The 14,300-nt window shown below is 35.2% G+C and overlaps 1 protein-coding gene across 1 annotated transcript in view; it reads right to left on the reverse strand.

The window, feature by feature from the left end:
* LOC129248269 (cell adhesion molecule 1) overlaps positions 1 to 14,300 on the reverse strand; it is a 371,310-nt gene that overhangs the window by 93,652 nt on the left and 263,358 nt on the right. The window contains exon 7 of the mRNA XM_054887754.1: positions 8,900 to 9,034. Coding sequence (XP_054743729.1) covers positions 8,900 to 9,034 — 135 coding nt within the window. The remainder of the gene's footprint in view (positions 1 to 8,899; positions 9,035 to 14,300) is intronic.

Here is a 14,300-nt window from a genome sequence, read left to right on the forward strand (position 1 = left end):
ATGGTTGTAAGTTAACACTTTAATTGTTTCAATAAAACGCGTAAAAGAGAAAACATTTTTTTTAGATGGTTGTAAGTTTACACCTTAATTTTTTTAATAAAAAGCGTAAAAGAGAAAACAATTTTTTTTAAATAATTTGTTTCTTGTTCGCTTGTTTGACCAATTTGAAAACAATTTTTAATGCTCTGTAACAGATAATTTTATTGGCTTTTTGGATGAATCTATCGTCGTTCGGAAAAGACTTTTACGTCAAAAGCTATAGCCCTTTGTGGTCACAGTTTCATAGAGAGACAATATAAAAACAAAAATGGCTGCCATTTCTAGAGAGAAACGAAAACTAAAAAAAAAAAAAAATCAGAGAAAAACGATAACTAAGGCAACAGTGGCAATCTACACGCTCACCAGATATTAAAAAAAGGCTGAATATAGCAACAAAAGAAATTAAGGATATATTAAAAGTGGACAACGACGAAAAATTTGAAAAGTATATCGCATCACTGGGAGCTACTAGAGCTACAAAATATACACTATGGAAGGCCTGCAAAAAAATCGACAACGCAGTTATGCACCAACCCCCTCTAAGGACTAGGACAAATTCTTGGGCGAAAACACCAAAAGAAAAATCAAAAATACTCGCTGATCATTTAAAAAAAAATACCAGTCTAACGGTTAGACGCGATAGAAGTGAAACCTTCCGTAAAACAAACTGAGAATGAGACGAAAGCAGCATTAGGGGCGGGATAATTATAGGTTCATTATACTATTGCTATAAAGTTCATATTTTATTTTCTTCATTGTTTTTGATCGTGTTGTCGATTCAGTGCGATTGTTACACATTTTTAAATTGAATGTTGTATTGAGAAAGTCAATTAAAGGAACCGCTGTGTAAAAATTTACGTTAAAATCGCCACTTAAAATCTTTGGAACTTTACCGTAATCTTTTCTAAGTATCCGCGATACTTCTGGTGTATACTTTATTAAATTTTCGTGAATGAATTCCGTGATGCTATTTAGTTTTTTTCCTTTTTTTTTTCTGTCGATATTCACGACACTTTTCTGCATTATTTTTCGGCACAATTGCGGTAAATATGTAAAAATGAAAATATTTACGAATATAAAAATACGAACGCAATACAGCACACGCGGTTGCTATTATGAGCATCGTAACGTGTATATTACACAGACGTACTAACATACACACAAACATTCGTAGGACGCTTGGTCTAAGCAAGTATTAAGTAGTGTAGTATAGGTATATATAATGCCTTCTTGCTCACCGTGGCTCCGTAATACATACATACATACATACGTACTAGCATACATACAAACATACATACGTATGACGCTTGAACTAAACACCAAAGCAAGTAATAGGCAGTGTAGTATACACACTACAATACTCACTATACTAGCGTGGCTCAGCAGTACGCAGCCACACACATATATGTACGTATATCAACATATAACGCTTCGTAGCCAAGAGTGTTGCTTTTTCATTTCATCGAGTCTCAAATCACTCCCAACGATTCTAAAGAAGTTTTCACTTCAAAAACATTTACAAATCAACATAATAACCAAGCCATTGACCATTCTGAATTTCATGCTCACCTCACAAATAACATAAATATACCAATCAATAAAATAACTTCAAAAGAAATACGTATAGCAATTGCGACAAAAATTGACGTAAATGAATCCCCAGGATATGACGGAATCACAGGAAGGATTCTAAAGGAGTTACCTGACAAAGCCACTCTCTACTTAAGAAATATATTTAACTCAGCATTACGAATGAAGTATTTTCCACTGCCTTGGAAGGTTGCTGAAATCATCGCAATACTCAAACCTAATAAAGACGTCTCTGAAGCTTCTTCATACAGACCAATTAGTTTATTACCATCATTATCCAAACTTTTTGAGAAGCTTATATTTGACCGCCTTGATCCCATACTACAGGCGCGAAACTTATTTCCTTCACATCAATTCGGATTTCGTAGAAAACATTCAACAATAGAGCAGGTACATAGAGTAACAAATAAAATATTGTCAAAAATTGATAAAACAAAAACATATGTTGCTGTATATCTTGATGTAGCGAAAGCTTTCGACAGCGGGTGGCACAAGGGTTTAATATTTAAACTTAACAGTATCTTTCACTCGACTACTATTTGTTAATGAAAAGCTATTTAGCAAACAGATACTTTTACGTGAAATATAGAGACAAATACTCTAATATTCAACTTATGGAAGCCGGTGTACCTCAGGGCAATGTACTAGGGCCTGTGCTATATGTGCTGTACACAGTTGATATTCCCTTGCCTGCAAGTATCGACATGATAGCAATCTTTGCAGATGACACCGTCCTATTGGCAACTCACGAAACCTTAGAAGCAGCAACAAACAAGCTACAACAGATTTTGAACAAAACTCTAACATGGTTTAATGCTTGGCGTATACGAATCAATAGTGGCAAAACAATTCATGTAGTTTATTCTCACACGAAAGTAGGACACAAAAATCTGACAATAAACAATCCACAAATCCCGATAGCCACCAAAGCAAGATACCTTGGAATTACTATAGACTCTAAACTTCTCTGGAAAGAACATATCACGTTGAAAAGAAATGAGGTAAACAACAGATTCCGACAACTATACTGACTACTTGGCAGGCGCTCGAAACTGTCATTGCTGAATAAAACCCTTATATACAAAACTTTGATTGTGCCAATCTGGGCATACGGCATAGAAATCTGGGGAACTGCAAGTAAAAGTAACATTGACATTATTCAACGACTGCAATCCAAAATACTCAGAACTAGAACTAATGCACCTTAGTACGTCCCAAACGAAGATATTCATCGCGACCTCAACATCGATACAGTAACAGAAATCATCCGCAAACGCAGCACAAATCATATTGCCCGTTTGATGAACCATACTGACATGCGACAACTCCCATCAGCAGGAAGGGCAAACTCCAGGCGCCTCAAACGACCAACCCCAATTCAGCTGATAACTAGAATAATATAAAGCTACACTTGTAAACTTACACAAAAATTTAACCAAAATGTAATATTGATAATGATTGAATTTATATATGATATAATGAAAGAATTACTTAGTGTCATACGACAGGTGTAATTAATAAAGGAGCAAAAAAAAAATGTCTAGGGCATTTGATTTCGATCCCAACTTCTGGGTCTTTTTTAGGTCAGAATATAACCATAAAGTTGTTGTTGTTGTTATTGTAGCAGCGTAAAAGTTCCTTATACATGTACGGGGAATATAGCTGCAGTAACAGTTCTTGACCGTGGGAACGTAGCCGGTAGCAAAGCACCCTGTATACATATAAGCTATACAATACTATACGACAAAGTCAAACTTTTTTCGATATGACTATAGTAGGTAACAGCGTGGCTTCTGGTAGAGGAAAGCAAAAACAAAAACCTTCTTGTATCTGCTATTTCAAAGTTCATGTCTGAATTTTTGTTTTAAGAGGTGTGAAAATTTTCACTCTTTTGCATATTCTTGTGATAAATCGGTATAGGAAACTATGTGAACCTTACGATTTCGATATATAGTGGGTTCAGCAGATCTATATGAAAAATAGCGGGGGGTATTTTTGTGGAACATTTCAACCTATTAACTTCTCATAAGGTTGGTCGCTTATGCCTTTTTTGCAGGAAAGGTCCAGGAAAGTTGACAACCTTCTAAAGTGAATTGCCTCAACTTATAATGTAACACTGCAAAGCTATTTTGAGGTACAGACTTCGCTTCCTGGTAACACGTTACCTAGAAAGACACGACCCAAGTCGCTAAGCCGACTGAATATTTCTCCCCTAGAGACATATTTCGGTTATCATGTTGATACTTCTGTACGTATAGCATTTACCAGTGGATCACAAAGAGTAAAAAGTCATTGGAAAATATTCTACAGTAATGCTAAATTTCAAGGAAAAACAGACGTTCTTTATATGAGCTGCGATTTTGGCAGAAGCGCCTTTAACAAAGCGCGTCAGTCGTTTCTTTCTCATGCTAACCGGCGCCAGTTGGGCACACAAAGTGAAGCTAAGTCGTTCTCCACCTAATCTTTCCAACGCATTGGAGGCTTTCCACTTTTTCTGCTATCACCAGCTATGGCATCATATACTTTCACCGCCGAGCCTTTGTATCCATACGGACGACATGGCCCAGCCAACAAAGCCGCTGAATCTTTATTTCCTGCGCTGTGTACATGTCGCCGCAAGTCTCATACAGCTCATCGTTCCGTCGCTTGCGATACTCGCCGTCTACAACGTTCAAAGGTCCAAAAATTTTCTGCAGAATCTTTCTCTCAAACACTCCAAGCGACGCTTTATGGGATATTGTCATCGTCCACGCTTCTACGCCATTCGTTATGACGGGTAATATGAGAGCCTTATACGCTGTTCGTTTTATTTGTTGAGAGAGGATTTTACTACTCAATTGCCTACTTAATCTAAAATAGCACTTGTTGGTAAGAGATACTCTCCATTGGATTCCTCCGCTGGTTCCTAAATAAATATAGAAATATATTGGCGCTAACACCCTTTTTGGGTGTCGTCCCGAGCTCCTCCTCCTATCTGATGTTGTTCCACAAATTGAGGAGCCTACAGTTTTAAGCCGACTCCAAATGGCAGATATTTATTTAGGAGAGCTTTTTCATGGCAGAAATACACTCGGATGTTGCCATTGTCTGTCTAGGGGCGACTGCTATTAGGAAAAACTTTTCTATTTGTTCGGTGTTTCATGCACGGATATTTTAACCAACACTTTTCCGAATAGTAGTCATGTACCAACCCATTCGGCTATGGCGGCTGCCAAGCGAAGTCTCTTATAACTTCAAAATTATACCTGCCAACAGTGAAGTATTTCGTTTTGTCCCCGTTCGCCACCAAACCCTTTCGCTTTGTGTTTTTAATCCGCTTAGAAAAGACAGAACTAATTGCGCGTTTGTTAGGGCCGACGATTGTAATATTATCAGAATACGCCTGCAAATGTACGATCTCTTATTAAATAATGTCAGCATCAGGTTAAATAGGTCACATGAAACGAGCCACTCTGTCTAAAATCTCCTTTGGTATTAATTGCTCGGACAGGCGTTTTCTAATTCTGACGGCGCTGCTGCTATTGCGCAATGTCATCTTGCTCAGCCTTATTAATTTGCGGGTATACCAAATTCAGACAACGCGGCGTATAGACAACTCTTTATGTTGCTGTCGAATGAGGCTTTAAAATCGACGAAGAGATGGATTCTCTTTCATGTTCGTTTCCAAGATTTGACGCATTATGAAAGTCTGGTCTTTCAAAATTTGGGGAACTCAAAACTGACTTTAGGCCTATATTCTAATGGAGTTGTTTTCTTAGAATAATATGTGGAGTTCGAAACTGCATGGAACGATGCCGAGAAAAATCGCTTCGTACAAATTTACCTGACCTAACACGCATACATATACGAGTATGTAACTCGTTAGCCCCGATAGTTAGAGCTCTTTGTATATATTTAGATGTAAGCATTGTTGATATATGTAATAAATAATAATAATACAATACATGCTCATGTGTATTTTTTAATTTATATTTTCTGCTGGCCAATTCCAATTTGTTTCCTCCCACTGCCGCTTTGTGCATACGAAAGGATAACTACTTCCATTTACCCTCTTCAAGCTGTCTTTTTCATTCGACCACTATCAGCTTTTGTCATTTTCTTTATTTACCATCTCTTTTGCATTTTTTTAATTTGGTTTGTTGCTTTTGCTTTTCCTTTTGCCTTTCCTTTTGCTTTTTCAGTGAAACATCTAGGTTTGTGTAGTCTACAGTCATGCACTCAGTCAGTCATTCAGTCAGTGCTGATGCTTTTACGATTTGAGTGGATCCTTTTAAACAATTGCAGCGCTCACTGATTGACTGTCTCCATTTTCTGATATTTTGCCTTTTCTTTTCTCATTCACGTACAACTCCTCGTTGCACGTACATTTGTCATTCATTTTCTGTGCGTGTCGCTTTTTGTGACTTTTCACTACTCTGTGTACGTATAGACTTTCACTGCTGCTATTTGTCCGAATATTTACTAGCTTTCAACCACGTTTCTGTATGTGTACGAGTGTGTACTTGTTGGTATTCCTGAATGCGGGTAAAAAATGGCTGACAAAATGTTAATTAAACGTCCGTTGCACTTTCTGTTTCAATAGCTGGATATACTATTTGAAAGGCAGCTGGTCGTAAAAGCGACCGCTGACTGCTGAGGGGCTTTGGTTGGGAGTCAAAGTGGTTTTTTTCATTTAGTGAAAAACTTTAAGGAGTACTTAACTTAATGGGAATTAAAATAAGAGCGTAAAAGTATTTGCTATTTCCTTAATTTCATTTGGATAGAGAACTCCGAAATAAATTATATTAAAGTTTGCTATTAAAGTTTTAAAAATTTATCAAAAGAAAAATAATAATAATAATATGCCATATCATACTAGTTCATATCTCAGTATAAGTAGCGTAGCTGAATGCCTAGCATTCAGTTATTTGAATACGAAAAGCTACTTCTTCCTAGCGGTCGCCCTTAATCTGGTAGTGGCAAACCCCCGAGTACACTTCTGCCATGCCAAAGATTATCATAAATAGTCGTATCATCTGCAGTTCAGAGTCAACATAAAATTGTAACAACTCCAGTAATACCCGGCCACACACTTCAATGTGTTCGAAAAGCTCGAGTATATTGATGCCCACCTGGTGAATGGTGATAGCAACGTAAATCACAAATAAGAAGAATACTTCGAAACTGAACTTTATAGGTCACCTAATTTCTAGTACAAGTAGAATGGCGAAGAAGGATGGGCGATGACAACAACCAGACTCGGCCCTTATAGTGTTTGAAGTCAATATTCTGTGAAGGGTTTACGGAAGCTGAACGTTGAGAAGAATGTCGAAATTTACAGGAGCAAAGCATAGTGCAGCGAATAAAGATGTAGCGGCTGCTCTGGCTAGGCCATGTTGTACCAAAGGCTAAAACGATGTGGTAATGCTGGTGGTGGCGGAAGAAGAGAAAGACGATCATAGTATTGGAAAGATCAAGTGAATAAATCGTCTGCATCATCATCATCACTTTTGATACTACAGCTTTTTGTGAGCTTTGGCTTGCTGCACATCGGACCTCCATACATATCGATCGCTTGCGACTTTTTTCAATACTTTATCTCAAATTTATTGATGCCCTCCTCTAGTTCGTCTGCTCATCTTATTCTCGGTCTTCCTCTTGCTCTAGTGTTGAACGCTCTGGCCCCTAGCCTCGTACCGTCCATTCTTAGCTTTTTCTAAATATTCGGCTTTATTTTAGGTTTCTTATTGTCGTCGGTTCACTCGAAGCCCAAACAATCGATCAACATCGTTTGGAAGTTTATTGAGTCAAAAAGAAAAAGGAGACTGAAACGGAAAACGTGGAATGCTCTGGCTTCCACAATTTTCTTCTGCGTCCTTGTACCGTCCACTCTTGTTACATAACTCAGCCAAGTGAATAAATATTTGGCTTTGTTTTAGCTTTCTAATTGTCATCGGCTCATTTGAAGACCAATCGATTGAAGCTCTTGATCAACATCGTGTGAAAGTTTATTGCGCCAATCAAAAAGAAATAGGAGAAGAAGAAGAAGTAAAATGAAAAGGTTTTCATGATTTGTTCCACGGATTGTTATTCTATCCAGCCTAGGCGAGTGAGTTTCCATTGGACTACCATTGGAAAGATTTTCGGTTTGATCTCCACCGTTTATATGCAACTTCCGTCTTCCTTAACGGGTAAGTGGTGTACAGTAGACAATGAAAATTCCCGAGTGTATTTCTGCGGTGAAAAAATTTTTCAGAAAAAGTATCTTTCATTCGAAGGTATCATAAAAATGGTAAGTTCCGAAGACCGTAGGATCTTCTTTATATAATTGGCTCTTTCATCTCCTCCTCCGCTGACTCCGAATAGTAGATGATCTTTTATGAGGAGTTGCGGAAGCTTGCCATTGTCTATCAAGTAGCGATTGCCATAAGAAACGACTTTGGTGTTTCGCGCCCAAGGTTTCGAACCTATGTACTTCCGAGAGGTAGTCACACACCAATCTGTTCTGTTACAGCAACCTCCTGTAGGATCTTAGCTTTGGCATCTGTCCAAGTACATTGATCCTGCAATTGAGTCGCCAAACACCGTTCAGATCCCTTTTTTTGAAAAATGAGGAAAATCAACTGAAGGCCTCCAAAATATATTATGCTTATTTGCTAAAACATTTTTGTCAAATTACGTATTCTAACTTAGTCTACAGAAGATCGCCGCACATCAATTTGTTCAAGCACTGGCACTGAGAGATTAATTAAGCCAAGGATCGATTTTGGGCTTCTTTTAAATGGAATGAGGAAGGCCTTTTGCAGTTTTATATCTTCATTAGCAGACGAACTTGTAAATGTGCGAAGAGCCGGGTTGATCACGTCAGATAAAGTACTGCCAAATTTTCCCATCCCTCTTACTACTAAGTTTATATTTTGTGTAAAACTGCATTTTTTTCTGCTGGTTGCTGTTACTACATTACTTTTCTGCAGAATTAACGCGAACTTAGCTAGAAATTAGGCACTTGAGTAGCGCTTTTGTGAAACTGTATGCTTGTATGCTCCTTAATAAATATATCCCCCATAACTCGCGCTTACGCAAGGATTCGATAAGTTGTGAACTGCTGTTTGAGCTATCCTCTTTGTATATTCGTTGGTGAAGATTTAGTTGAAAAAGTTTATTATACTTATTATTGCTCTTATGTAAGATAGTTTCGTTAGTCTTATGTTTGCATGCATGTTTGTGTTTAGCTGTGTTTGTGATTGTTAATTTCAAATAGTTTTATAGAGATACTTCTTCTCCTACTTACCCGGCACAATGATTGTGTCATTCTTCATCCAGTAATTAATGGATTTTGGATACGCTTCCGACTGGCATTCGAGAGTAATATTCTGAGCAATAGCGGCACCAACTAGTTGATTTTGTATCCAAATCATTGGGGGAACTGCAAGTGATGGGATAAAAATTAAATTACCGTACAATTGAATATAGGGTTTGGCTACTTAAATGATTATAAATTAATGATTTATGTAGCTACTATAACCACAAAATATAATATAACTACAACAAATAATTTACTTCAAGGTACCCTCATAAAAACAAGATACATTTTCAATATCATTTTCTATAAAATTAGGTAAATTTGTTTGATGGATACTTTTAATTTTAGAATAGTCAAAGATCTATTATCGAGCTCATATTTTTTAAATATTCCAAAGTTCAAACAGTTCAAAAACAAAAGAGAATTCGCACGGTTATGATATTTTCAGCTCTAAGGCATTTAAATCCATTTATAACCAAGAGCCGCAAATAAATTTTATTTTCAAATTTTCCATAATCTCATTGATCTTTGATCATTCTTTTGATGACGGTGTTAGGTACGTTGTTCCATACAAAAAAGTGTCAAGTAATCATTATATAAACGATTTTTTTTTTAATTCTTACAAATCTTAAAATTATAATTTTCTTTTCAAAATGTTTTAAATACTTTTGAATACAGCAAAGAAAGCTAATTTTCATTAAAAAGAAATAATGTATGGAAAGTTCGTCTAGCCCCGAAAATAACATAAAAAATTACTTGAACATTATTTTAGAATTCATTTTTTATTACACCACAAAAAAAAATTTTTCAATAAATTAAAAATAGAAAATACGTTTTTAAATACACTTTTTATTTTCATTTTATTTTTTTTCAAAAAAATTTTTCGAAAAAATTTACTTATTTTTCACAAAATGTTTTCCATAAATATTTTGTTTTGTGTAGACATATTTTGTCCCAAATATAAAACAAAAATAAATAAAATTTATGAATGGTTAAAAGTAACGCAATATATTTGGCTTCAAAATCCTCCACACCAACCTTCTCACCATAGAATAAATCCGAAATTATGAATTTTTTCCAAAAGTTTTTCAATTTACCTTTTATTATAAATACTAACATCAAGCAATCATAAAATAATTGTTTTTAATCCAACGCGATTTTTGGTTTACCTCAAAGTTACGCTTTATTAAACCAAAATTCAATGTTCACTGCATACCGACATTTTTCTGAGTAATAACTTTGAAATTTTAATGAAAATTTATATTTCCACATAGTTTAAAACTTTGATTTACAGTATCACTTTTCCTATTTGCCGGACACCTCCCTCAAGTGAACATTTTTTTGTATACTAAATCTTATATATACATATACATAAGTAATAATCCTGGACGGGCAAAAGCTGACTGACGGTGAATGTTCGCCTAAGAGAGGATCCAATTTTTGATTTTTGTGGTAGAATGAACTATATTTTAATGAAAAAATTATTAAAGTTAAACAAGAAAAAGTGAATGGTCAAAATTTGTCGAGATTCGAACCTACTTTCTCTCTTTAAATTCCGAATGGTTATTGTTGTTGTTGTTGACGTGGTTGATATTTCCACTGAAATATTCCTAATTAGTGACCAGCACCGTTTTACTTCCACTGTCCTCGTATAATGCTGTTTTTTTTGTTTTTTTTTGTTGCTCTAAGTCAAATTTAGTGACGTCCAAGTATAGCAGTAAATTCTTTATCTCGATGTCTAAGATCCCATTTGCTGCAGGAAAGCCTTACTAAAGGAGCGGAGTCGTGCCCTAGCTTGCCCTGGGCATTCACATAGGTAGTGGTAAAGACTTTTCTTCACTCCTTCCGCCTCACAGCTTCTGCAGATATGATTGAAGGCTAGGTTGAGTCTAGCTGCATGATCCCCTACTTTCCAATGGCCTGTAAGGGCTGCAGTGATGCGTGAGATGTTTGACCGAGACCATCTTAACAGATCATTCGTTCTCTGGATTTTGTATGACGGCCATGAGTTTTTTGTTGTAATACATGTAGTTAATTGCTTCCATCTTCTTTCGGCTAAAGCATGATAGTGTGAAGCAATGGATGCTTTTAATGTGTTGAGTGGGGTGGAGACTGCCACCACCTCTGCTATTTCTAGTGTCGAGCCTTTTCTTGCTAGCTCATCCGCTATCTCATTACCCCGTATGTATCTGTGACCGGGAACCCATATCAGAGTGATTTCAAGCTAATGACTAAGCATTTCCAGCTCCTCTCTACACTGTGAGACTAGTTTGGATGAAATGGAGTTGGAGTCCAAGGCCTTTATAGCCGCTTGCCTGTCTGAGAAGATAGCTACTCTTGCACGAAATTCCTTGTAGAGTTTTAGTGATTTGCATGCTTCTCTGATCGCTAAAAGTTCTGCCTGGAACACGCTGGCATAGTCAGGAAGACGAATTGACTGGTATATTCTGAATGGTAGTCACGCATCAACCCATTCGGCTATGGCGGCCGCCTCAATCCCAATTCATATAATCCCACTTTATCAGTGGAATGCCGCTAAAATACAAAGTTGATCGGAAATGCCTAGCAGTATTAGTCTTCAAAGTCTTTCACTGCCAAGCTGGGAATTTTTCAAAAATTTTAATTTTTTGAAAAAATTTTTTCCAAACAAATTAGTTTTCTTTCACTAAATTTTTTTCAAAAACTAAATTTTTTGCATATATATTTTTTACAAGAATTTTGAATTAAGAACTTAATATTTTTAAGCAATTTTTTTTCGATAAATACAATTGTTTGTTTACAAAAATGTTTTCCAAAAAATAAGTCTTTTTTTTCAAAAAATAAAATTTTTTAAATTTTGTTGTATTTAAAAAAAATTTTTTTTACACAATTGAGAGTTTTTCTTAAAAAACTTTTTCCAATAAATTTTTTCTAAAATGTATCAAAAAATAATATAGTTTTCATTGTTTCAAACATTTTTTTCACCAAAATTTTATTTTTTTCAAAAATGAAAGTTTTTCTCAAAATCTTTTTGCAATCAAGGTTTTCAAAAATTAAAAAAAAATTTTTTTTTTAATTAAAAAAAAATCTTTCAAACAATTTGTTTTTTTTTCACTAAATTTTTTTTAATAATTAAGGGGTAACACCACTGTACACGCGTAAAATAAACACGACTTTTAAAGAATTTTTTTGTATAGAAGGAAAGGGGAAACAATCACTCTGATTTGGGAAGTTATTACTTATATACTAAAATACAAAACTACAAAGTTTGATCGAAAAATTTTACAAAATGGCGGTATTGGAGACATTTTTGTAATGTGGTTTCTCTTGAAGGAGCTCCGCGGCACGCAGCACAGAGGGTGCAAATTTTAATCTGGAACAAAGAAACATTTTTTTTCTTAATCTAGATAAGAATAGATAGAGAAACACGTAGGGGATTTAAAAAATATTTATTTTTGTGGAATTAGCAAGCATTTGAAGGAAAAAACTCTATTTTGGACTAAAAAAACGGCACTTAAATAATTATAACAATCGTTTAAATTAATCTATCGAAAATCCCCTACGCTCTTCTCTTAAGAAGGTTATTATACAGACGTAGTGAAAAACCTGATTAAAAATATTTAAAATTATTGGAGTTATGCTGCGTGTCAATTTCAGAAAACGTGTTTTGAGAAAAACGCGTTCAAAGTTTGGAAATTTGGAGAAGTCGTTAGGTAGCAGTCACTAACGGTTGGTTAAAAGCTTAAAATATTTATGAAATAGACTTCGGTAACGTATACAACTTTTTGTTCTGTATTTTAAAAGATTCAAAGAATTTTTTAAGCTTATAAAAAAAGAATCAATTTTTTGAAATTTCTACAGTGGTGTTACCCCTTAAATTTTTTCCATAAATACTGTTTTTTGTCTAGGCATCTTTTATCCCACAAATATCATAAAAAGTAAATGAAGTTTATAAATTGTTAAAAAGAACGGAATATATTTGGCTTCAAAAACCTCCATACCAAACATTTCATTTTTAATTCATGGAGAGACAGTTGATAAAATACATAAAAGTAAACGAAAATGATTATAAAAATTATAACCAGATACAAATAATTTGAGACGAATAAAATAATACAGCCTGCGATTGAATATAGTCATTTTTTTTACGTCTAAAATTTCGAAAAAGTTGTTTCAGAGCTCACAATTTTTTTTTTAGACTTATCATCTAAATCAACGCATCCAACACTTTTTCTCATGGGGTACACAAATCTACCATCAAAATTTGTCAGCCAGCAACTAAAGCAACTAACTTGGTCAGTCAGTATTTTTCTGTGTTGGTTTTCCTGGTAAACCGCCTTTTTCCCGTCGACTGACTATTCAAAAGCTGCTTTGCTACTCTCCTTTTACTGCCAGTTTTAATTGATGTCCTCTCGCCAAAGTCATTTTGTTAATCCTTCACTGCATTTTAGTTCGTATTTTTGCTCATTGATTGGTTGGAAGTTTCAACAAGTCGTCGTTATCTTTACTATCCCCGACCTCTCTGGCACTGTTGTCTTTGGCTGGTTTTAGTGTAAAATGTACTTAAATTATTTAAATAAGAAAATATTTGTTTGCTTGTTTGTTTGCTGATTTCAATTTCGTGCTGCTCAACTGCAGGCAGACAGCTAATGGAAAGCCCAGGTGATGATTTTATTGACTAAAGCTGCTCACTGCTTTTTTAATTATTTTTAGCCAGTTGATTTCAAAGCATTTCTACCATTTTAGGCAACTGTGTGTATGTATGTGTGTATATATAAATAGTTGGTATTTATCTGGTGCATCTGCATTTCGAAAGTAGCTTTAAAATTTAATATCTTCCTCTAATAGACACTGCAGTGCATTCCCGAATTAGTTGAGTTGCTTTTCAAACTTAAGCGCTAAATTCTTTTGACATTTAATTTTTTTCTTCTTTAATTCTTTCAGCTAAGTGATGCTTCATAGTGGTTCGAGGATATAATTACAAGTATACTGAGTGACATGCTAATCCAATAATACTTTAATGGATTTTGTGTGAATATTGCTTAGAAATTTGGGTTGATAAAGGAAAGGCTCAGGGGGGCACACAAAAAATCTATTTCCTTAGATAATCTTCTATTGCGATTCTGACAGATTTTTACGACTTAACAAATTAGAAGGAAATTAGTCACTTTGAGTGTGCTGAATCGAGAAAAAGATTTGAAAATTTATTACTGACTGAATGCTGTATTGACCGAACTGTTAGTTTATAGAAAATATGTTTCGATTGAAATGAGCATGTCGAAAATATTACGAGGCAAGGAGGTTACGGAGGTTAATATCTACTCTGACAGCCAAGTTGTCTACGGCCTTGGGCTCGATAATGATGCTCTCGAAACTTATTGGGATACGCCTGACTTCACTTTCGATCATA

The sequence above is a fragment of the Anastrepha obliqua genome, chromosome 5 (assembly GCF_027943255.1).
Source record: "Anastrepha obliqua isolate idAnaObli1 chromosome 5, idAnaObli1_1.0, whole genome shotgun sequence".
Taxonomy (NCBI): Eukaryota; Metazoa; Arthropoda; class Insecta; order Diptera; family Tephritidae; genus Anastrepha; species Anastrepha obliqua.